The sequence below is a fragment of the Musa acuminata genome, chromosome BXJ3-9 (assembly GCF_036884655.1).
Source record: "Musa acuminata AAA Group cultivar baxijiao chromosome BXJ3-9, Cavendish_Baxijiao_AAA, whole genome shotgun sequence".
Classification (NCBI taxonomy): Eukaryota; Viridiplantae; Streptophyta; class Magnoliopsida; order Zingiberales; family Musaceae; genus Musa; species Musa acuminata.
This window is the reverse complement of record NC_088357.1, coordinates 2,248,415-2,269,214: the sequence shown is the minus strand read 5'-3', so window position 1 is coordinate 2,269,214 and position 20,800 is coordinate 2,248,415. Positions and strand designations below refer to the sequence as shown.

The 20,800-nt window shown below is 40.5% G+C and overlaps 4 protein-coding genes and 1 long non-coding RNA gene across 8 annotated transcripts; 4 read left to right on the top strand and 1 right to left on the bottom strand.

Annotated features, from left to right (window-relative positions):
• Nucleotides 1-630: 630 nt before the first annotated feature.
• Nucleotides 631-3,206, bottom strand: LOC135648579 (uncharacterized). Of its 3 annotated transcripts, none has more exons than XR_010500999.1 (2): nucleotides 1,179-3,206; nucleotides 631-1,101 (listed from the first exon to the last, which is right to left on the bottom strand). XR_010500999.1 is itself a non-coding variant. In XM_065166390.1 (2 exons), the coding sequence occupies exon 2, from the start codon at nucleotides 2,495-2,497 to the stop codon at nucleotides 1,529-1,531; it is 969 nt and encodes a 322-aa protein (XP_065022462.1). In that variant the 5' UTR covers nucleotides 2,498-2,666; nucleotides 2,758-3,206; the 3' UTR covers nucleotides 631-1,528. The 3 variants fall into 3 exon arrangements, 2 of the variants coding, with proteins under 2 accessions (XP_065022462.1, XP_065022461.1); XM_065166390.1 differs by having other exon boundaries at nucleotides 631-2,666; nucleotides 2,758-3,206; XM_065166389.1 differs by having other exon boundaries at nucleotides 631-2,666; nucleotides 2,828-3,206.
• A 1,971-nt stretch (nucleotides 3,207-5,177) lies between these two features.
• Nucleotides 5,178-9,043, top strand: LOC103996837 (vacuolar protein sorting-associated protein 2 homolog 1). The gene is made up of 5 exons (XM_009417857.3): nucleotides 5,178-5,431; nucleotides 5,646-5,776; nucleotides 6,666-6,770; nucleotides 8,430-8,690; nucleotides 8,785-9,043. Exons 1-5 carry the CDS (start codon nucleotides 5,395-5,397, stop codon nucleotides 8,920-8,922), a joined length of 672 nt encoding a protein of 223 aa, XP_009416132.2. The 5' UTR covers nucleotides 5,178-5,394; the 3' UTR covers nucleotides 8,923-9,043.
• A 989-nt stretch (nucleotides 9,044-10,032) lies between these two features.
• LOC108951197 (uncharacterized) lies at nucleotides 10,033-10,771 on the top strand. The gene is made up of 2 exons (XR_001975516.2): nucleotides 10,033-10,227; nucleotides 10,310-10,771. It is a non-coding gene; the product is annotated as an uncharacterized LOC108951197 (long non-coding RNA).
• A 1,681-nt stretch (nucleotides 10,772-12,452) lies between these two features.
• Nucleotides 12,453-14,253, top strand: LOC135649243 (CASP-like protein 4C1). The gene is made up of 3 exons (XM_065167450.1): nucleotides 12,453-13,027; nucleotides 13,106-13,241; nucleotides 13,333-14,253. Exons 1-3 carry the CDS (start codon nucleotides 12,762-12,764, stop codon nucleotides 13,555-13,557), a joined length of 627 nt encoding a protein of 208 aa, XP_065023522.1. The 5' UTR covers nucleotides 12,453-12,761; the 3' UTR covers nucleotides 13,558-14,253.
• Nucleotides 14,254-15,164: 911 nt separating this feature from the next.
• LOC135581382 (syntaxin-52-like) lies at nucleotides 15,165-20,124 on the top strand. 2 transcript variants are annotated; one of them, XM_065166533.1, is made up of 7 exons: nucleotides 15,165-15,324; nucleotides 16,671-16,903; nucleotides 18,515-18,616; nucleotides 18,840-18,943; nucleotides 19,025-19,125; nucleotides 19,231-19,275; nucleotides 19,781-20,124. In XM_065166533.1, the coding sequence occupies exons 2-7, from the start codon at nucleotides 16,686-16,688 to the stop codon at nucleotides 19,910-19,912; spliced, it is 702 nt and encodes a 233-aa protein (XP_065022605.1). In that variant the 5' UTR covers nucleotides 15,165-15,324; nucleotides 16,671-16,685; the 3' UTR covers nucleotides 19,913-20,124. The 2 variants fall into 2 exon arrangements, with proteins under 2 accessions (XP_065022605.1, XP_065022604.1); XM_065166532.1 differs by having other exon boundaries at nucleotides 15,166-15,329.
• Nucleotides 20,125-20,800: the final 676 nt, after the last annotated feature.

Here is a 20,800-nt window from a genome sequence, read left to right as displayed (position 1 = left end):
TGTGCGCGCCGGATGACTCTGTACCACAGTAGCTGCATTGATATCATGGTTTTCTCTTCATTTCTCTCTACCATATTATCTTCGGTGGCTATCCTCCTCTCCCCATTCGTTTGCGACGGATGTATATTTTGGGTGTATTTTTTATTTTATTTTTCTTCAGGATGTATTCTCATTTCCTAATATATATAATACTTTTTTTTCTCTCTCTTTTCCTATAGATTGAGATCCATATATTATGTGCAAAAACACTGTAACACAATTTTTTTGTATAAATTTTACAAAAATATTAAATTAATAACATTTTTACATTACGTCATAGCGTTTTCAATAATACTAAAAAATATTATAATGTAGTACAAAAATATTATATTCGAGTGATTCGAATCGATCCATAGAAAAAAAATGTAATTCATCTTACGAATCCGCCTATAGAAAAATGAAAAGAAAGAAACGGAATAAGTGTTGAGAGTATTTTATATATTAGACAAAAAAATTATTCATGAAAATTATTTTATGAAAATTTAATTTTTTTTTATCAAAAGATAATAAAATATTCATGAATAATACCTCCCAATTTTCAAGAGGAAAACAATTTATGAGGTAGAATAGAACAAACGACAACTGTTCATCTGGATAAGAGGTGGGACTATATTGGATTCATTGACGGACCACACGTTGAGTTGATGAGAAACAGGTGTTTGGTTCTTGGAGTAGTAACATCGAGCGATCATCGAAACTTAGTTGCAGGGATACAGACAGAGGCTGTCGAGCAGAGCCACCTACATATTTTTGAGGGCTCCTTGGATTCCTCGACTTCAGAATACGGAAATCATGTTTCTTTTGACTTGTGTGCCATTGCATCTCCCTCATCAGAAACGCAGTCAAACGGTGCGGCCGATGGTCGTCTTCACGCCCACATGACTCGAGCTGCTCGCATTGTTAGCGTACAAATCTATCCGCGATGTCCGCCTTGATCTCCGACCAAGCTTGCATCCACTGGGAAACACTGCCCTGTTCATCTATAGCCTCTCTACATCGATAGGGATGGGGGAATAGCGTCGAGCGAAGTCTCCCTCTTCGTCGAGCGATTTCATCGAGCAACTGGGATTCCGACAGATGAGATAAAAGGTTGTGAAAGAGAAAAGATCAAAATTTTCTTATTTTTTAAGAGTAATTACCAATGGCAGACAAAAAAGATCGCCATTGAGTTAGCAAAACTCTCTGCAAACCACAGGAATGATTACAAGTTCAGGCACTCAAAGACATGCAGATAGAAAAGGTGCAGCTTTCTGGTGCTCGGCAACTGGCCAGATATCAAACGTCAATTGGATCACAAGAAAAGAGGTGTTTTGATGACTTCCACCCCCCCCCCCACAGCTCCCTTTTCAGAATCAAGGAATTGAAGCAAAGACAACGAAACTAAGTACAAGTGGAGAAATCAAACAACAACAGCAACAAAAAAAGGTTATCTTGTCACCGAATTCGCCGACTGCATGTGAAAGTATGGTTGTTGATGAGGACTCAATTGTCAAATCGAGGAACTTCGTTTCCCTTGCACTGGTCTGAAGCTCGAAGGAGAAGAAGGTAATGGAATCACCTGCGAGGAACTTGAATGGTGCTGCTGCCCTCTCTCTCTGTTCTTTCCTATCACTATGGTGATGAAGGATCCATCCTCTTCTTCTGGGCCCGTGGGATGTGAGGCGGCGACACCAGGCGGATGAGAAGAAACATGACTCTCCTGTCTCGCGGTGCTGTTAACCAGCCCACCATTCCTGTGAACCTTGCCTGCTTCTTCCATCAGTTTCTTCCTGTGTAATTTTTCCTCGGCGTCCTTCAGAAACTTGAACTTTGGAGGCGGCGAGGACCACACCTTGATGAAGTCTTCTTCCTTTGTGGACTCAAAGAGGGGGTTGAATCCACTTTGTTTGTAGCAATCCAAAGGAGTCAGAGGCGGCGTGAAGAGAGGAGGGGAAGAGAGAGGTGTCAAGAATGGGGTATCCGAAGAAACAAACAGCTCGCTCAAGCTCTTCCCTCTGGAACTTTTCCTGCTCCTTCCCCCTCTCGACCTCCCGTCCTCTGACTCCAAATCCTCCTTCGTTTCCTCTTTGATGGTGAAGAGAAACCTGGGAGGGCCTGCGAGGCCATGGAGCCTCATGAGCTCTGCCTCCATACCGTCCTCTCCTCCGAATGCCTTCAAAAGAAGATCTTTGCTGGAGGAGTCGGAGCGGAGCTGCAGTTGTCCCTCGTCGGAATAAGCAGCTGCATCCACCGAGGTGGTCATGTCTCGGGGGTTGAGCGCTGTGGAACTCAGGGAAGATGGCTTCCTCCAGCAGCAGAGATAAAGCAGCTCCCCGGCTGGGCTTCTGGAATCGTGGTCGACCTCTCTGCTACTCCTCTTCTTCCACCAAAGCAGATAGTATAGCTCTGCAACAAGAGCCAAGAACAGGCAACCGGAGACCAGGCTCAAACCGATGCCCAGACTGCTCAAAGGTCGCATCTTTTTTCGCAGTAATCTCTACAAAGTCTGGTCTCGATCAAGCCTATCGTCGACAGACCTTCCAGCCAAAAGGAACTACAAACACAACAATTCTGAGCTTACAAAGGGAAGGCGAGCGTATTAAGAAGGTACAGCTAGCTATCGGTGGAGATTCAGAACACAGTCATCCCTGAAACAAATGCAACACCCATTACGATAAAAGCAGGGGAAAATTACAGGGAGAAAAACAAGGAAATTTATCGCTCAAATCAATCTCCGACCTCCGTTCAAAACTCAAATCGAACACCACCAATCTAGTAAATACTACAAACAAAAAGATGGCACCTTTACCCTGCTCTTGGACCTGCGAGAAGTAAATCAAAAGCCCCGAACAAAAACGACGCATCCAATGACTAAATCATCACAAAGATCATATTCTGAGAGCCACGATTCACAGGTAGCATCACCACCATGCGTCCAACAAACAAGCCGGCTTCTCTTCCCCGAAAGCTTACACGAGCTCTGCAATCCACCACTACTGCCAAAACCCCTCAGCTTTTGCCCTGGAAAAGCCCAGCCGAGACAAGGAATCTCAAAAGAAATCACCACCCTGCAGAACTCCCTTGCGGGGCTCGTCTCCCTCCCGAGCTGGTGCGGTCGATAAGGTTGCGTTGTTCCCGAGAGCGGCTCACATGAGCTGGATAGCGAAAGCGGGGGCTGTCGTTTCCCTCCCGGCCAATAAAAGAAAGGGAAACGCTGGGAATCGAATTGTTTACCTCGACACAGCTGGGGCGTTGGTTTACTCCGCGGTGCATTTTAATTTAACGTGCACACCAATTTGTTTTCGATCTGGAGCGTCCGATTAGTGGATACTTCTTCGGCCTCGCGCGCAAATTGGTGGGTGTGCGTGTGCTGCGCAACAAGTGGATCTGACGAGCACCGGACACCAATCATACTGTGCCACGTGTCATTTCCTTCCCAACATCTCCGCCCCCAAAACCTATTATATTATATTATATTAGAATATCAATTAAAAACAGAAAAAAGAATTTTGCTCAAATATTCACCCTTCCACGTGGACATCGTCTGTGATCTCGAGACAAGTGACACCTCAGCTAAATCAAGCACGTCTTTCATTAGCTTCCTTTGCAGAATCCCCATGGATGATGTGTGACAGCCAGAGAGTAAAGGCCGTGTGCAGCACTCGTGCTGCTGCCCTCATGCATCGAGTCATGCACGTAATTAATGAGCAACAAGAGAAATAAATCTTTTTCTTTTACAGTGCCAGTCCAAGAGAGAATAGATGATGGCATGATGGCATGGAAACCACAACACCAACTCCCTGGGCGAAGATCTAAAGGATGTTACGACTTGAAAGGTACAGAGATTGTTGTGGACATGTTGATCTCCATAACGTGTCCATTTGGTCCATGCAAACAGCATTAAAAATTTATAGGTTTCAATAAAAGATCTCCCCCTCTTATTAGTTAGTGTGGGAGGTATTCACTCCACTAACAAAAGTAGATTAATTTATCAAGAAAAGATCTCTATTATTAGTTTTCTTTAATAAGAGGATGTCCCCGTGAATAAGTAATTTTCACATTGTCCTTCTTGTTCTTCTCCTTCGTCTAGCTTCTTCTCTTTGTCATCATTCTTCGTCTGATCCTCTTCTTATGTACAAATAAGTATATTTTTATATATTAAAAATAATTAATTATTAAATTATATATTTTTTGGGATAGCTTTGACTCTGTTTAGTTTATTTTTTATATAACAATATCAACTTCAATCAAAACATTTCAATTTTAAAAGGATTTATTATCATTAATTATTAAATTTTAAAATTTTTGATAGATTTTATGAATGCTTATATTTTATTTTATTTGAAGTTTAATAGGCTTAACTTCAATCAAACAATTTCAAATTTTCATCAGTCTATTAGAACATGATTCCAACATCATTAGAAATGTTTTCCCATTGTTATAATATTTTAGGATAATTATTTATTAAAATTTTAATTTTTTAGTTCAATATCAAGTGTAATATAATCAAATTTAATCAAATAATCTTAAACTTTCATCAATCTATTAGACATAATTCTAACATCATTAGTCATATATTTTTTATTTCTAGAAGGTTCTATGATAATTTATTACCAGAATTTAGATTTTTTTTAATATGTTTTGTGAATGAGTGCATTTAGTTTATTTTTTAGTGTAACAGGGTTAATTTCGGTCAAATTATCAGAAAAAATTTAATAATTACTACTGATCCTATCAAGGAATATTTTATTTTTTTTTTAATTTATATTAAATTATTTTTTTATAAAAGTAATATTTTTGTGAAAATGAGGCGAAGTTACGAGAGAAGGAGAAAAAAAGGAAAGAGAGAATATATTATTTAAAATTTATTTAAAAATTTTTGTGAGGAAAAATTAGTATTTATGGAAAAAAAAATTTGGTATAAATGATCATATTATAAAAAGTGATTATGAGATTCTTTATTTGGTACATTATCCATAAAAGCATTTGTTGCCATCAAATTATGGCGATGGACGAGATCAAATATATCACAGCAAGCGGACGGTTCAGATGGACGCTTGAGTGCAATATATTTGGTGATCTCAAAAGATTCCGTGACACGAGACCCTTCCGACTGCCACACCCACTCACGTTTTGGGCCTTTCTGCTGCTTAATAAGCCCATTCGATAAGGAGTAAAGGTAGCTTTTTGGAGAAGAAGAATTAACAAAAGGGTTTAGCCCTCGAATCGTCAACCCCTCCACCGGAATCGAGATCGAGTCGCGATAGGGGGTGGCAATCAAAGCTTTCTTCCTCTTTGCCGTAATTCGAGCGCTAATTTGATCGACAGTTGTGAGAGAAAGCGCGGAATAGGTTCGTGATCGCTTGATCTATCACGATGAGTTTCATCTTCGGGAAGCGGAAAACCCCCGCAGGTACCGTCGATCTCTTCCCCACCTATTTCAAGATCAAAGTTATCAGTCGATGCGCTTTGCGATTTGATCAATTATTGTTAGTATTAAGTTTCCAATCTTTCGTTTGCTTTTGCATTAAATAAGAGAACCCTATTCGGGTGGTATCATTCTTTGGTTTCTGGAAAAGAAAGTTGCGATGGGTCGGAAGCTTTATGGTGGCTGTTTTTGGCTGCAGAGCTGCTGAGGGAGAACAAGAGAATGCTGGATAAATCAATTAGGGAAATCGAAAGGGAGAGGCAAGGGCTGCAAACACAGGAGAAGAAGCTTATTGCGGAGATCAAGAAAACTGCTAAGCAGGGACAGATGGTATACATTCTTTACCGCAAATGATTGATCTTGTATAGATCCGATCATGAACGCGCACCTCCACAAGAGTATTCTGTCTTTCATGTTGTGCTAGCTTAAGCTATTATCATGTTTTCCCATATAGGGATTGTCACAAGATACTAATGATATTGATTCAATAGCCGAGTGCTAAGAACTAGAATGAAAGTGTCAAATATGCTTAGGAGAGAAAAGATGGAAGGAGTTAGAAGCTGAAAGAAAAGGAGAGGAAACTAGCAGAATTTTACCATACTTGTGAGAGTTAGGTGATTTGTTACAGGGGTATGAGCTGAACCCTTTTTTTGGTACCTGATGGTCTATGCCTAGGCATGTTGAGATGGTATAATGGAAACCAGGATTATATATATAAGTGGTCTTTCTTCTGGAAATGTTACTAGCTCAAATTCATTTCCTTCACCAGGCGGCTGAGCACCCCTTCTTGATCTTCATGGATCTAGCTATTGCTGTATTGGATATTATATGCTTCACATACATAGAAGATGTGGTCAAAAAATGGCATTGCCATTCTGAGTATAGGCTACATACCATTTCGTTTGATATTGATCAAACACCCCAATTCGTGGAAAAAGGGACAAAAAGAACCATGGTGCCTTTGTAATACGCACTTTCTATATTCTTAGTCATGTTGTCTCTGGTTCTTTTTTAACATCTTCGTTCTAGAATTCTGATTATTATTATTTTTACTATTTTTTGTTCCATATCAGTCTGATTTGGCATTTTTATGGATTTTATTAGAACGCTTCTTTATGCATGATTTTTTAAATTGTTTATTATCACATCGTGTGTGATTTGTGCTGCAGATTCTTTGTTGTATGAGTTGTCTATTCTTGCTGGCTATTACTTGTTACAGGCAGCAGTGAAGGTCATGGCTAAGGATCTCATTCGAACAAGACACCAGATTACAAAATTTTATGCACTCAAGTCGCAACTCCAAGGTGTATCTCTGAGAATTCAGGTAAAACATTATCTTTTTACATTTTTCGCTTACTAACCATTCATCTTAACAATTGTTACTTCTACTGATGAGTACATTGCAAGAATCATCTCCATTTGAAATGATACTACTGTTGTTTGCTCTCATCCATGAGATTGCAGTAGGGATACTTATCCTTGTTATTAACCATGTTGTAGTCATTACATTTATTTTTGTTGTTAGCCTCTTTAGGCACAGATTGTATAAAAGAAAATGGCTAACATGAATAAAATAAGGGATAAATGCTGAGTTGCTTCAGGCATGAACTCTTTCTTGGTGTTTTTGGTTTGAAAATATAGGATGTCAGAAAATGCAAAAAGTAGTTTTAGCATCAGTCTAGTCTGCAGATCATGAGAAAGAAAGTGGACATATTGGGGGTCGAACAATTTCAGGAAAATTGATTAGGAGGTAAATCACATGAGGGCTAGAAGAGAAGAAAGCAGCAAGGAGAAAAGGAATAAATAGTGTCATTAAAGAGGTTCAGTACGATATAGCCATGCTATTAGAACAAGATTGAACCAACTAATCGACCAAAGAAACTATAAATCAGGTTTGAGACCTATCTTATTCTATTAAAAGATAAGGTATGTCATAACACCAGGTCTGGATTGTATGTCGTGACACCGGATTGTACCCAACCAGTTCTGTTATGAATCATTGGAACTTGCCCTTTTTTTCCAAATACATGAAGGAAGGCGATATCATTGGTATCTAAATTTAGTTTAATAATAATTGTGTGTGATTGAGTAATAGCAACATAAGAAATTAAAGAAAAAGAAATTCCTTGCGATCTCTTCCATCTTTGTCCCCATTTGTCCCGTGTGATCACAGACGCCCTGCCATCATGCCCACTTTGGCACAACCATTGATTTTATCAACGAGTGGAGAAAGAAAGCAGGAGGAAGACAAGAACGCACAGAAGAAGAGCAAAAGATTAAAAGAGAAAAAAAAAGGAAAAGAGAGTGGAGGAGAAGAGGATCATTGAAAAGAAGAAGAGGAGCATAGTAAGGTGAAGAGAATGCAAGGAGGGAGAAAAGACGATTATAGAAGGACAGTGAAGGAGAAGAAAGAACAAATAAGCAGATTAAAGAAACAGAAAAAGAAAACAATATTTGTAATATATCCATCTGACCAATGGATTAGTGAACCAAAGTTTGACGTGATCCTGGTTTGGTTGTATAACTATGGTTGTAGCTGAGAGCGGGAGGTATTATTAGGTCTGTAGAATTTAGATAGAAGAGCTGGATATTGATTGACGCTAAAAAGAAGATGGTGGGGGCATAAGTTCTTTACTTTTGAAGTTATGTATAAAGACTGTCTGGAAAAACGCAATGAGGAGAAAGTTATGACCGAAAATTATATAATCCCTATTATGGTTCGATCTTTTAAACCCTTGTTAAATTTGCTTGAGTTTGCCTAAATAAACATAAAATTCAAATGAAACATGTTGATAGTAGGTAAGAAATCTGAAGTTTTGCAGCATGGAAAATGAAGCTTCATATCCATTTGAAGTCGATTATATGTATAGGTTACACAAAAGCTTCAGACTAGAGTTGAGGATGGACTTAGTTATGAACCAAGTCATTCCATTCAGTTAATTAACTGATTGACATCAAAACCAATATTTGATGATTTCTGCAGACACTGAAATCAACACAAGCAATGGGAGAAGCTATGAAAGGTGTTACAAAGGCTATGGGACAGATGAACAGGCAGATGAACCTCCCTGCATTACAGAAGATAATGCAAGAGTTTGAGCGGCAAAATGAGAAAATGGAAATGGTCAGCGAGGTTATGGGAGATGCCATAGATGATGCTTTGGAAGGAGACGAGGAAGAGGAAGAAACTGAAGAACTTGTGAACCAAGTCCTTGATGAAATTGGAATCGACATTAATTCAGAGGTGAATCTAAATGATACCTTTATCGTGCGTTTCCTAAATTATCGGCACTCCTGTTGTTTTTGCGTAAAGTAACTGGTCCCTCATTTGCTTACAGCTTGTAAAGGCACCGTCAACTGCAGTGGCTAAAGCCGAGGCATCCAAGAAGGTTGCCCAAGCTGAAGCAGCTGGAAGTGAAGATGGTGGAATTGATAACGACTTACAAGCAAGATTAGACAACTTGAGAAAAATGTAAGTCCATATGACGAGACTGTGTATAGAGTTGTATTGATACTGTGAAATTGCTCCACTATAATCGCCTTGCTGTCTGGTTGACTTATGGGACACCTTATAAAGTTTATTGCGGTTCGGAAGTCTTTCCCTTGCTTTTCTCGTGCTTCCAAATGATCATGCGCTTCTCTGCTAGTTGTTGTTGAATAGGTAAACGTAGGTTGCTATTAGTAACGTCAGTTTGTGGCCTTGCACATGTGGTTCCCACCATTTCAGCCAATGGGGACGGGACACGCTCTTTTTCCAGTTTGATGGCTTGGCCGGGACAGCTGGGTCCGACACCTTCTGAAGCTCCATTGCCCGACCGATGTGCGCAACAACCGCCGCGTTTATATTTGTTTATAACCAAAGTAGAGCGTAGCTATCTTTACCTCTAACGAAAGTAGAGCGTAGCTACCTTTATAAATCTGAAAGTGAAATAATTAGTTTTATTTGTTATAACATCATCAATTATATTGACTAAAAATATAATAGGTGACATAAGGTGTTAGATCGATATCAAAATGATGAGCAAAGAGAATTTCAATATTATCGGGATGTTTTGCTATCTAGTTTGCCTCTCAGTGTGATCATCATCTCGTTTGGCTCCTAGTGTAGTGAAAGTAATTATCGTTGAGATACTCAAAGTGTAGTTGTTATCTCACCTAATTCTTGGTGTAGCGAGAGCACGACCCCTCTTCACATTCATTATCGCCCCTCGCTACGACATCCCATTTTTTATCCTCATCGTGCCACTTTCAATGTTCATGATGCCTACACTGTCATCTTTTACGTACTCGACACCTATGGTTGGTTCGGTATTGAAACTTGGATTGATGGCCCCTAAGCATTCTAATGATATGACGAGAGATAGATTGGGTGGTAGGGCATCCCGACATTGTTAATTGTTTTTTAATCATCATTTTCATGTTGATCCAACACGTGACATCACGTGTTATATTTTTCATCAATATAACTAATAATATTACGATAAATATGATTATTTATTTTATTTTTAAAATTATAAAATTTATAATATAAATTTTTTAAATACGAACATCCATGTTAATAGGATCCAAAGTTCGAGAAGCGAATATGTAATTGGCCTCCAACCTCTCCCGTCTCCTTCATCGCCATATAAGTAGCCCCCCTCCTTGTTCTTTAAACCCCTCTCTCCCTCCTCCCTTCGCGTCTCTTCCACGGCATTGCAGGATCAGTGGATGAGACTCTTTTTTGCGCGTATCTCGTCGAATGGCGGCATCGAGCCTTCTGCTCCAGAAGCAGCTTAAAGGTATGAATCGGATTCCTCCCCATGTAGATTGCTCATGCCTAGGGTCTCGAATGAGGGTTTGCTTTGGTGTTTCTTGGATTAGATATTTTGAAGAATCCGGTGCGTTATCGAGTGGAGCGTGACCATTCGATGATCGCCTGACACGCTGTAGTGAGTGATCCCCCCCCTTGAGTCGATTAGTCATGCTTCTTTCCTCTTTTATTACCTTTCTGATATGATGGATTCTTTTGACGAATTCTGTTCGTGATCGGACGGGTTTATCGCCATCGTTGGTGGCGACGGGTTAGGATCTCATGCGACTTTTCGCACGGGGCTTGATAACTTTACATTTGTACGTCATTGATTAGAACTTGGGACTGGACATTGAAGGACGATTAGTGTTTTTGATGCATAGTATCGATAACATCTCTGATTGATGCAGACCATCTGTTTGTTGGTTTGCCTCATCATTTATAGTGCTGCTTAAGCATGGTTGTTTTTTATGCATGGTACCGATAACATCTTTAATTGATGCAGACCATCTGTTTGTTGGTTTGCCTCATCATTCATAGTGCTGCTTAAACATGGTTCAAACCGAGATAGCTTATACGTAGTAATTAGATATTATCTGATATCTTATGTGTTATTTACTATTAACATTAGATGACGTAGGTCGGTGGTTTACTTGGTACAACTCAAATTTACTGCTCTTTATTTTGCTTGGTACTAAAACATGTTCCGTGTCAGGCCTACGGCCATTGGTTATTGCGATTTCCATGGCCCTGTCGGTGTCTGTAAGAAGAGTAGTGTCAGAGGTCACGAGGCATTCTCACCCCGTGACCTCCGCGCGGTGTAAATCCCAGGTTGTTGCTGTCACACGAGGGAGTTTAGAAGATCCCCTTGACAAGGGGAATTGACATTTCTGTAGTCATGGGGAATCGAGATGAGCGTTGGAAGTCTGCATCAATTTGAAATCCGTGGAGATAACCTTACTGGTTCTCTTTTGGTTAAGGCCTAATTCCGAATCTTTTTTTTAATATATATTGGAGCTTACTTTTTACTGGTTGTCTTTACTATTTATAATCATATTTTATAATTATGTATATATATATATATATATATTTAAATATATTAAAAAAAAATTCTCGCCTATTTTTTTTCTCATCGTATTTTCTTATTCTTCCTCCTCTACCTCAGTACGTAACCTTGATAGATCAGAAATGTATTATTTTCATTATCAAGTTCTCCTTCGACGTGACGATAAGACTCGAGAGCATTTGACGATCACATCGTTTGAATTTGGGACCTTGTTGTCAATACTATTAGGAGTGAAGTGACAAGGAGCATGGGTTGAGAGGGGGTGACGATTGACAACAAAAAACATTATAGAGTGTCAGTAGCGACAATCGCAAAAGCTATAGAGAAGGGAACAAAAGGAAAAAAGATGAAATCAAAATTAGGGAGATTATAAATAAAAATATATTATTTTATTAATTTTTAAGAGATTATGAATAGTAAAAAATTTAAATAGTAATCTCCTTTTATTATTTCTCAAAGGACATCTTTATTATCATAATTATTTAAATGTCTCTTATAAGATAATTGAAATAATATTCGATTACATCCTATGGATTAATATTTTTTAATAAACTCGATGTTATGGAAAACAGTATAACATATTCAAAAATATTATAATTGATATAAAAATTTTATTTGATTATTTTTATTCCTAAACTAATAAGAATTCCTATTTAAAAGTTATATGAGGTATTTTCTATTATTTTTTAGTTCATGTACAGTATTTTTGAAACTCAATAGTATTTTGATGGAGATAAAAAAATACTATAATTAATACTGTAAATTTATACCTGTGAGATTAGACCAGTCTATAAAATGTAACTTACATATTATAAATCTTATAAATTGAGGATGCTATATGGGAAATATGAAAAAGAAAGTTTTAAAAATACACCTCCTGAACGGCTGCGGCCGATGCGGTGGATACTTGACAGAAACGTACGGAAGAGCTCAGGTGCCTTGTCAAACATCACCTGTACAGTGAGTAAATGCAACGAGACGAAGGATGCTTCAACCAGCTCTCCGGTAGTCTTGAGAGTGACCGAATGATATCTTTCTTTTGGCGTTTCTACTGTTCTGGTGGTAGAAGGGGCAGTCCATGGATAAGCATCCTTTGCTACTACTACACAAACAAGATGCATCAAAATAACTAGTGAGGCACCTCGAGAAATAAAAACCTTGTATTTCGTCGGTGGGGTTGCCGGATCGGGCACTCACGGGGGAGTTTGAGGCGGCCATTGCGCCGCAGAAGCTTCCCCTCTAGGTTTGGTTACCTCTGATTAAACCTTCGTTGACTGACAGGTAAACGAGGAAAAGGTGTGTTAATTGAACCGTTGGTTGGAAATATATAAAATGGTCAAATTTACAAACACTGAGCCCACTTTTCCAATGACCGGAGTTGTTTGGATATCGTCGTCATCATCACCATCCACTCCCTCTACCCCTACTACTACTACGAGTCTTTGTTCGCCACGACGATGCCGTCTCCACTTCGCAACGGCGATGCCGCCCATCCACGCCTCCCCTCGCCCGCTGCCCCTACGCCGCTCCACCACCACAACCACAACTACCCTTCCTTCCGCTCCACCGTCTCCGAGCAGAAGATCCGCCGCCTCAACCTGCTCATCCTCCTCCTCCGCCTCGCCGCCTTCTGCTTTTCCCTCTCCGCTGCCGTCTTCACCGCCGCAAACTCCTCCCGCTCCGCCTCGTCCCCTTATTCCTGGCTGAGCGTCGACTCCTTCCGGTAACTTGTGGATCTCGTTCATCCTCCCCTTTTCTCGTTAACATCTCTGTTCTCTTCCCCTGATCATACTTCCGGCAGAGTCATGTTTGCGGCGAACGCCATCGTGGCCGTCTATTCCCTCCTCGAGATGTGCGCTTCCATCCGGGAGATCCTCCACGGCGCCACCCTCCTCCCGGAGCCCATGCAACTCTGGTTCGACTTCGCCCACGACCAGGTTCCGTTCTCCGCTCCTCCAAATTCTTCATCTCTCTCTCTCTCTCTCTTCCGATCTATATTATTGATGGGTGTCGGACCACTCGTCGCAGCTGTTCGCGTACCTGGCGCTCTCGGCGGGGGTGGCGGGGGCGACGGCTGCGCGGGGGCTAAGCGGGTGTACCGCGGACAAGCCGGCCGCCTCCTTCTGCGTGCAGGCGTACATATCGGTGGCCCTGGGCTTCGCGGGCTTCGCGTTTCTCGCCCTTTCCGCCCTCGTTTCCGGTTTCCGCGTCGCCTCGTTCGTCCTCACCGGCTCCCGCTTCCCCCTCCAGTGACGGCGGGGCTCGGTTCGTCCGCTCGTCGCCTCCCCGCTGCGCGGCCACCGTCGATGCCTCGAAGCGCGAATCCTAAAGCCCCGTGGGCTTGTAAAAACCTATGGTGAAATAGCTACATGTGTTTTGCATCAAGCCACCGTCACCGTCCGATGGACCCTCCTCGCACGTGGAGACGTAGGATTTCGCTGTGTAATAAATGCACCCTTGGGTCAGGCGGCGTCCCACACCGGCAGCAGCCACCGGCAGACAGAGAAGGACGGTCTTGCGCGAACAACGCGAGGCGAGATGGATGGATGACAATGGTATATGATTCCTTGCCCCCTCTCCCTGGCCGATATTATCTATCAGTGGCGTGGCCGACACAAGGAACAGATTCTTCTCATTTACTGTTGTGTTGCCTCGCCTCCCTTCTCTCGCTCGGCTTCCCCTCCTTTATTCTTCGGCCGAGACACAAAAGGGCAGTGCTCTCGAGCGTAAGTGCGGTCTTACGGGTGAAGGAAGTCATGGTTACGGACATAATTAATGTTGAGGCAGATACATTGATTGCACGGCAGAGACGACATTGTACCATCTCAGATGTGGTCGCTTTATTTTATCTCGTTAATGGCCGCTGGAACCTCATTCAAGACGATCTTGTGTTTTTTATCTCCATTGTTCATCTATACGAGTAATAGCAGAGATGATGCATGCAGCCAATTAGATGAGAAAGTTATTATCTCGATTATTCCTCCCTTTCGATCACAACTTGATCTGGAAAGTCGAAAGTCTCTGATTCATCTGACCTTTGCGGAATTGATCGTCGATTCGTCCATTTGGTTTCCTTGATTAAGCTGTTCCAGATCTCTCTTCTCATAACCAAGTGGGGCTTGGCGTTCAGATCAAATCTTTGTTCCGATACGTTCAGATTAATTATCTTGATTAATCCGACTTCTCTTGATCGTCGACTAATCATAAATTTCTTTTCTTAGTTAATTATCCTTTAAAAGTGAAACATCCATAATTTACCATTTTGACAAACAAAAGATAAGAACAGTCATAGAATATTAGTGCGGAGATTCACGAGATTCCCATCGATAAATGGTCGGAGGAGATACCGGAAGATTCGATGTATGGTTATGTTGGTATTGTCAAACTAGGAAAGATGCGATCTATGGTTATGCCATCCAAAAGACAACGATATTTGTATTTAGGAAAATTTTCATAAGACAAAAAAGAATTTTCCATCTGTATGAGTGTCCCTAAAACGATATGAACGATGAGTGACTTGATTTCTGGATCGAGATGTCAACACGACTCGATCCAACCCCGGATGCGTAAGGTTACCCACACGGATGCTTGGGTGGTGAAAATGAGTGTTAGATTGATTTGAGTTTGAGCTTCGTCTTCCAAGTACGGTCTTCTCTCACACAGGCACCAATTCCAACCAACCAAATGGGTCGGATCTGACAAAAAAAAAAAAAAAAAGATCCAACCCGATTGAATTTCGTCTCCTTTGTAACCCAATTCCATAACCAACAAAATGGGTCGGGTCGGAAAAAAAAAATCCGATCCGATTGAATTCGTGTTATCCGAGTAAGTTCGGTAGTCGGAGTCTGCTGCTTATTTGGCACATTTCTTTTGTCGTCGGCGGAGGAAATAGATTGGGACGACAGCGTAGACCCCTTCCAATTGCGACTTCCCAACGCGGCGCAGAAGCTTTATTTGGTATCGAGGAAAGGGGGAACTAAAGCGAGAAGAGAAGCCATCCTCGATCGTGTCCTTCGAGCAGTAAGGTCCTTAATCTCATCTTTTGATTGCTTCTCCTCTTCGTTTCTTTACCCAAGTTCGTGTTTTCGAGGGATTACCGAGGTTCTTTTTAGTGAATTCTTCGTTGAGTAATTGTGATTGGATTTGTGATTGTCGTTATTCCTTTAATGAGAACAATAATTTCATCCTCTTTTTCGGGGCATCGGATGTGTTCAAGTCCAAATTTAGGATTTTTTGATTGGAATTAGTGATTGTTGATGTGGTGCGGTGTGGCTGGGGTTTCGCCCAAATCCTTTAGTGACAATATAACCCTTTTTTCGTTTTCTGGCACATTCGATTTGCTTCGGTCGAGATCGACGTTTTTTTTGACACGAATAAGGGGGCGGGGGGGGGGGGGGAGGAGGAAGAGGGAGAGGGATGGATTCATAAGAGAAATGGGTTTTAGGGTTGCGAATGATGATTATTAAGTTCAGAGAATTTAGTTTCGATTGTAAGTTTTCTGGAAATTCATGGCGATGGGAAAGTAACACTTGGGAAAAATCGTAAATGTGTGATGGAAAAAACATCACGTTCTTTAGCTGGTCTGAGTTAACAATGTTATATTTTATGGAAATGGATATATTTTCAGTTGGGAGCTGCTTGAATCGGAGTAAATTTGGACAACCCCAAAGGCATCAAGTCTGTTCCCAGACAGAGGTCTCAATCCTCGTCCGATTGAGAGTCTGATCTTCTCTGGGGTGACGGATCTGAGTGTTGTTTGGACGTGGCATATTCTGTCCTCTCAGTCTAACTATTGCATATTAGCCATTACCGCGTGAGAGTTGTGATTCTTTCTTGTACGTGGATGTTCAATGTTAGTCAGCTTGATCGATCTTCCCTGATGTTTTTTTATCATGATGAGGTCATTGCTGAGAATCCTGAACTAATAGGATTGATATCCAGGAAGGTCTCTTTGAATCATTCACATGATTCAAATAAGTTGAAGCCATCTGTGGCTCTTATAGATGTTCCAAGGAGACTTATAGATGTTTTGGTTACACAAGGTGCTTTAATTAAGATTTTGTGGTGTGAGGAGAGGCAGATTTATATTAGGAACAAGGAAAATATATTTGAATAATCTTAATTTAAATGGAGATGTTGCTTTACATATAATTGAATGATGGAAAAAAGATTGACATAGTTGATTTTGGATACTTGGGACATTATGACTTGTTGTTGGTCTTAATGTTGTCATTTTTCCGATAGATTAAGTTCCTAATTTCATCGGCATCATCTGTTTGTTTTTGGGGCTTCATCATAACAATTTCTCATTGTAATATCATGAGATTAGATATCTTGGATCCTCACTGTGGAGATTGTGTTTGTAGATTCTGTCAAAACCAATGGCATCTTCTTTAGATCAATGGATGAGGGAGTTCAATGAAGCTTCAAAGCTCTCTGAGGATATTAGTGCCATGATGTCTGAAAGGGGCTCTTTGCCTCCATCAGGCCCCGATACACAACGCCACTTAACTGCGATGAGGAGGAAGATAACAATTCTTCGGACCAGACTGGACAGCTTGGAGTCTCTCCTTTCAAAGCTTCCTAGTATGCAGCCAATGTATGTGTTTTCTATTCCTACAAGTTCTCACTATTCTCCTAAGGAATACTTTTGCTTTTGTTTTTTGGCTTGTAATTACAGCTGCTTTGCTCCCTTTTTTCTAGTTGCATTAGGCAAGTGTTTGTTTAGTAGATTGGAAGCATTAATCATGGCACTGTCACAATCTACAAAAACTTCAGCATATCTTTCATCCAAAAGAGTTATTATCATGAAAGGGCAAGCTCTTTTAAGAGACAGCTTCATCTTTTCATGCGGTTCAGTTCCTTATTAGCTCTATCTTAGTTTTAGTTGAAGTCCACATTAGCAGTTCTAGGATTGAATCATTTTGAGTCTTCATTTGTTCCAACTATTGGGGACACATAAGTGGGGTTGTTGGCAACAGATTAACACTGTTCAGAATATTAGACTGAGAGGAGAGAATGCTGGAAGCATTAATCATGGCACTGTCACAATCTACAAAAACTTCAGCATATCTTTCATTCAAAAGAATTATTATCATGAAAGGGAAAGCTCTTTGATGAACAGCTACATCTTTTCATGCAGTTCAGTTCCTAATTAGCTCTATCTTAGTTTTAGTTGAAGTCCACATTAGTAGTTCTAGGATTGAATCATTTTGAGTCTTCATTTGTTCCAACTATCGAGGACACATAAGTGGGGTTATTGGCAACAGATTAACGCTGTTCAGAAGATTTGGCTGAGAGGAGAGAATGCTTTTGTGTTACTGCTATGAGAGAAGAAGATAAGTGATAAGGGAAAGAAGGAAAAGGGAAGAGGGATTTAATAGAGATAAAGGGTTAAGTCAGATGCAGAAAAAAATCCAAAGAGATGAGAGGTCTATGTCCTGTTAATACTGTATTTCTGGTAGCAGAAAGACTACCGTATATTATCATTCGCTAAAAGAAAGATTCCCCTCCTAGTAGCTCTTCAGTAGGATCAATTCTAATGAACTTAGGATTCCACTATTCTTGCTTTATCCACCAAAGAAGCTGCCAAAGTAGACAAAAGCTGAAATGCTGAAACTTGGACAAAATTAAATTAACTCCATTCAAGTCTCAGAGAAACTTAATTAAGTCATTGCTGAAGAAGGCCAGCTCCGATCAATTAAGCTTGATTTCCAAAATCGTTGGGGTTCTTAGCTGACAACTCTCTGATCCGAAGTTGGATCATGATCGCACAATTCATCTGTCTACATCAACAAACACTTCTGATCAACTTTACCCATGAAAGCCATATATTGTTAGCCATAGGAAGCTATGAATTTTGGTGGTGGTTTAATTATTACGATTATTATTTTAGAGCACCATCGAAAAGTTTGTAGACTTAGCTGAAAAGTTCGTAGTTCCTCATCGCAACGGGCTTCTTTGTATTCTCCATATACTGCTGATATAAATTTACTCAAATTTCTTACAATACAAGTACCTTTTTTTTTTTTTCCTCTACCACCATTTTGTGTTAGATAGCATAAGGTTACGGTTAATTTTCATGTATAGACTGAGTACTCACGATTATGATATTGTAAATTTTGCTCAATTTGCTTCAGAACTTTTTTCTACATTCAGAACATGAGAAGCATACTGTTTTTCTCATATATTAACTTCCTTCTTAATGCAGAAAGGATAAGGACTTACATAAGCGCCAAGAAATGCTAGCAAACATGAAATCTAAAGCAAATCAGATGGCTTCTACGTTAAACATGTCAAACTTTGGTAACAGGTCTGGCTTCACATAGTAAACTACATTTACTGTGGAGTTCTTTGTAATGCTACTTCTTTACACTCTTGTTTCACTAGAATGTTCTAGCATGTTGTGGAAGTGAAAGCCATTCTAGTCTCCCTGCTGGGAATCATAGAGCTTTTGCTTGCAAGGCATATTGTTGGCCTCTGTTATATTGTTTCTTAATAGGCAGTCATCAAGTTACCTACTTTGCTAAATATAGGGAGGACTTATTTGGAGATGGTATAAAGTCAGCTGATGTGATGAGCAGAACTTCTGGGTTGGATAATCAAGGTATCGTTGCTTTACAGAGGCAGGTTATGAGAGGTATGCCCTTATAATTTTTCTTTTCTGTCTTCAATAATTTGTTTTCTGTTCAACACATTATTTATTTATATGGTTCTACAGAGCAAGATGAGGGCCTTGAAAAGTTGGAGGAGACAGTTTTAAGCACAAAACATATTGCGTTAGCTGTCAATGAAGAATTGGATCTCCATACAAGATTAATTGTATGTAACATCATGACCCAGAAATAGGCTTATTCTTTCTAATGTCAAGATCTTTTTTAGGATTTCAGCAGCCATCGTTAACTCAAATTGTTTGGCCTGATGCAGGATGATCTGGACGAACATGTTGATGTAACCGACTCACGGCTACAGGTAAAATGTTATTCTTTCACTTCATTGGCTTGTATCAACCCTATAGTAAGTACTCTGATGTTGCCACTGACACACCCTAAAACAGGACCTGTTAGAAGTTTTAATTATTGCTTTTTCTTTTGTATCTGTTTTTCCTGTTCAAATGAAACTTCACATCACTGATGCACAAAACTATGGTAGCCGGCCAATGTATATACACAGATATATATACAGCGTTGTCGATCAAATGTTCAGGTGAGCAGAGTATAAAACTGACCTTTGTGAACAGTGACCATCGTGGAGATGGATGTTTGTATATTTCCCGAGTTTTTGGCATTTACGCTTTGTCAAGGTTATACGCTGTTTGAATACTGTTCAAGACAGATTTTATTTTACCACTCAGAGCTTTTCTTTTATATTTGGTGGAAGAAAATTAAGTTACGTTTTTGACCTAGGAGATTACGATAAATACTGAGCACTATTACTTATTAGCCAGAGGTTGATTGAGTGTGTTGACTTAATGCAGCGAGTGCAAAAGAGGCTGGCAATCCTTAACAAGCGCACAAAGGGTGGTTGTTCATGCATGTGCCTGCTCCTGTCCGTGGTAGCAATTGTGATTCTGGTCATTGTAGCTTGGCTTCTCATCAAGTACTTGTAGGCGGAGCGCAAGTATAAAACAATGTGTATCTCTGTATTTGTTACCTCTTCAGCGAAAGCTAGGCTTGTGTGCCTAAACTGCTGAGCTTTCATTTGGTCAATATCTTTGAATTTGAGATACGTCAGAAGTGTCTTGAGCCTTTTGTATGTGATGTCTTGTGTCCAAGCACAATGATCGGATTTGTATGATGAACAACAGATCGCCTTGAAATATTTGCTGTTGACTTAATAATGCCTGATCAAGTTGCTAAACTCTAAAGATTAGGTCAATTAGCAATGCATAGGGAAACAGCGAAGTAATGCATGAATGGTTTAATGCATGAAGTAAGCACCGATAAATCTCTGGCTCGTAATGCAGAGTGCAGCAGGTATGGCTCAGCTGTAGTGTCGTGAGGCGCAGAGTCCATTGTCGGCTCACTCTGCTGGTTTAATGCTCGAATGCTACAGCTAATAGTATGAATCGATCAGTGCGCTGCAGCTTCCTGCCCCACTGCTCGAACGCGGGACTCTTCCGTGGGCGCTGCCTGGAAACAGTCATCAACTCCGGGCACTCGTTTCGCTTGAAACGCCACCAAACCAAGCACAGTGCTATACGGTAATATATTGTAATGGTGAAGCCACCAATAAGACACCCAATAACAGCACCTATGTATTAAGATATATCAAAGCATGGCGAGTACAGCTGCGCAAACTAAGAGAAAACTTGGTGAGCGTCACACGACTGCTTCCATCCCTCGCCATGGCGTTGCCAAGCCCGGTCTTGGCTTGTAGCTCAGTCGAGGCTACCACTCAACAGCAGAGGCCAAGACGAAACACAAGAGAGAGAGAGAGAGAGAGTTGACACCGTACATATTTGATCTCAAAATGCACCAGGAAGAAATTACATGAC

Coding starts and splice junctions, on each gene's coding strand:
- LOC135581382 (XM_065166533.1), top strand. CDS start 16,686: ATGGCATCTTCTTTAGATCAATGGATGAGGGAGTTCAATGAAGCTTCA. Junction 18,617..18,839: donor ATGTCAAACTTTGGTAACAG/GTCTGGCTTCAC, acceptor TGCTAAATATAG/GGAGGACTTATTTGGAGATG. Junction 19,126..19,230: donor ATCTCCATACAAGATTAATT/GTATGTAACATC, acceptor GGCCTGATGCAG/GATGATCTGGACGAACATGT.
- LOC135648579 (XM_065166390.1), bottom strand. CDS start 2,497: ATGCGACCTTTGAGCAGTCTGGGCATCGGTTTGAGCCTGGTCTCCGGT.
- LOC103996837 (XM_009417857.3), top strand. CDS start 5,395: ATGAGTTTCATCTTCGGGAAGCGGAAAACCCCCGCAG. Junction 5,432..5,645: donor GAAGCGGAAAACCCCCGCAG/GTACCGTCGATC, acceptor TTTTGGCTGCAG/AGCTGCTGAGGGAGAACAAG. Junction 8,691..8,784: donor GAATCGACATTAATTCAGAG/GTGAATCTAAAT, acceptor ATTTGCTTACAG/CTTGTAAAGGCACCGTCAAC.
- LOC135649243 (XM_065167450.1), top strand. CDS start 12,762: ATGCCGTCTCCACTTCGCAACGGCGATGCCGCCCATCCACGCCTCCCC. Junction 13,028..13,105: donor CTGAGCGTCGACTCCTTCCG/GTAACTTGTGGA, acceptor TACTTCCGGCAG/AGTCATGTTTGCGGCGAACG. Junction 13,242..13,332: donor TCGACTTCGCCCACGACCAG/GTTCCGTTCTCC, acceptor CACTCGTCGCAG/CTGTTCGCGTACCTGGCGCT.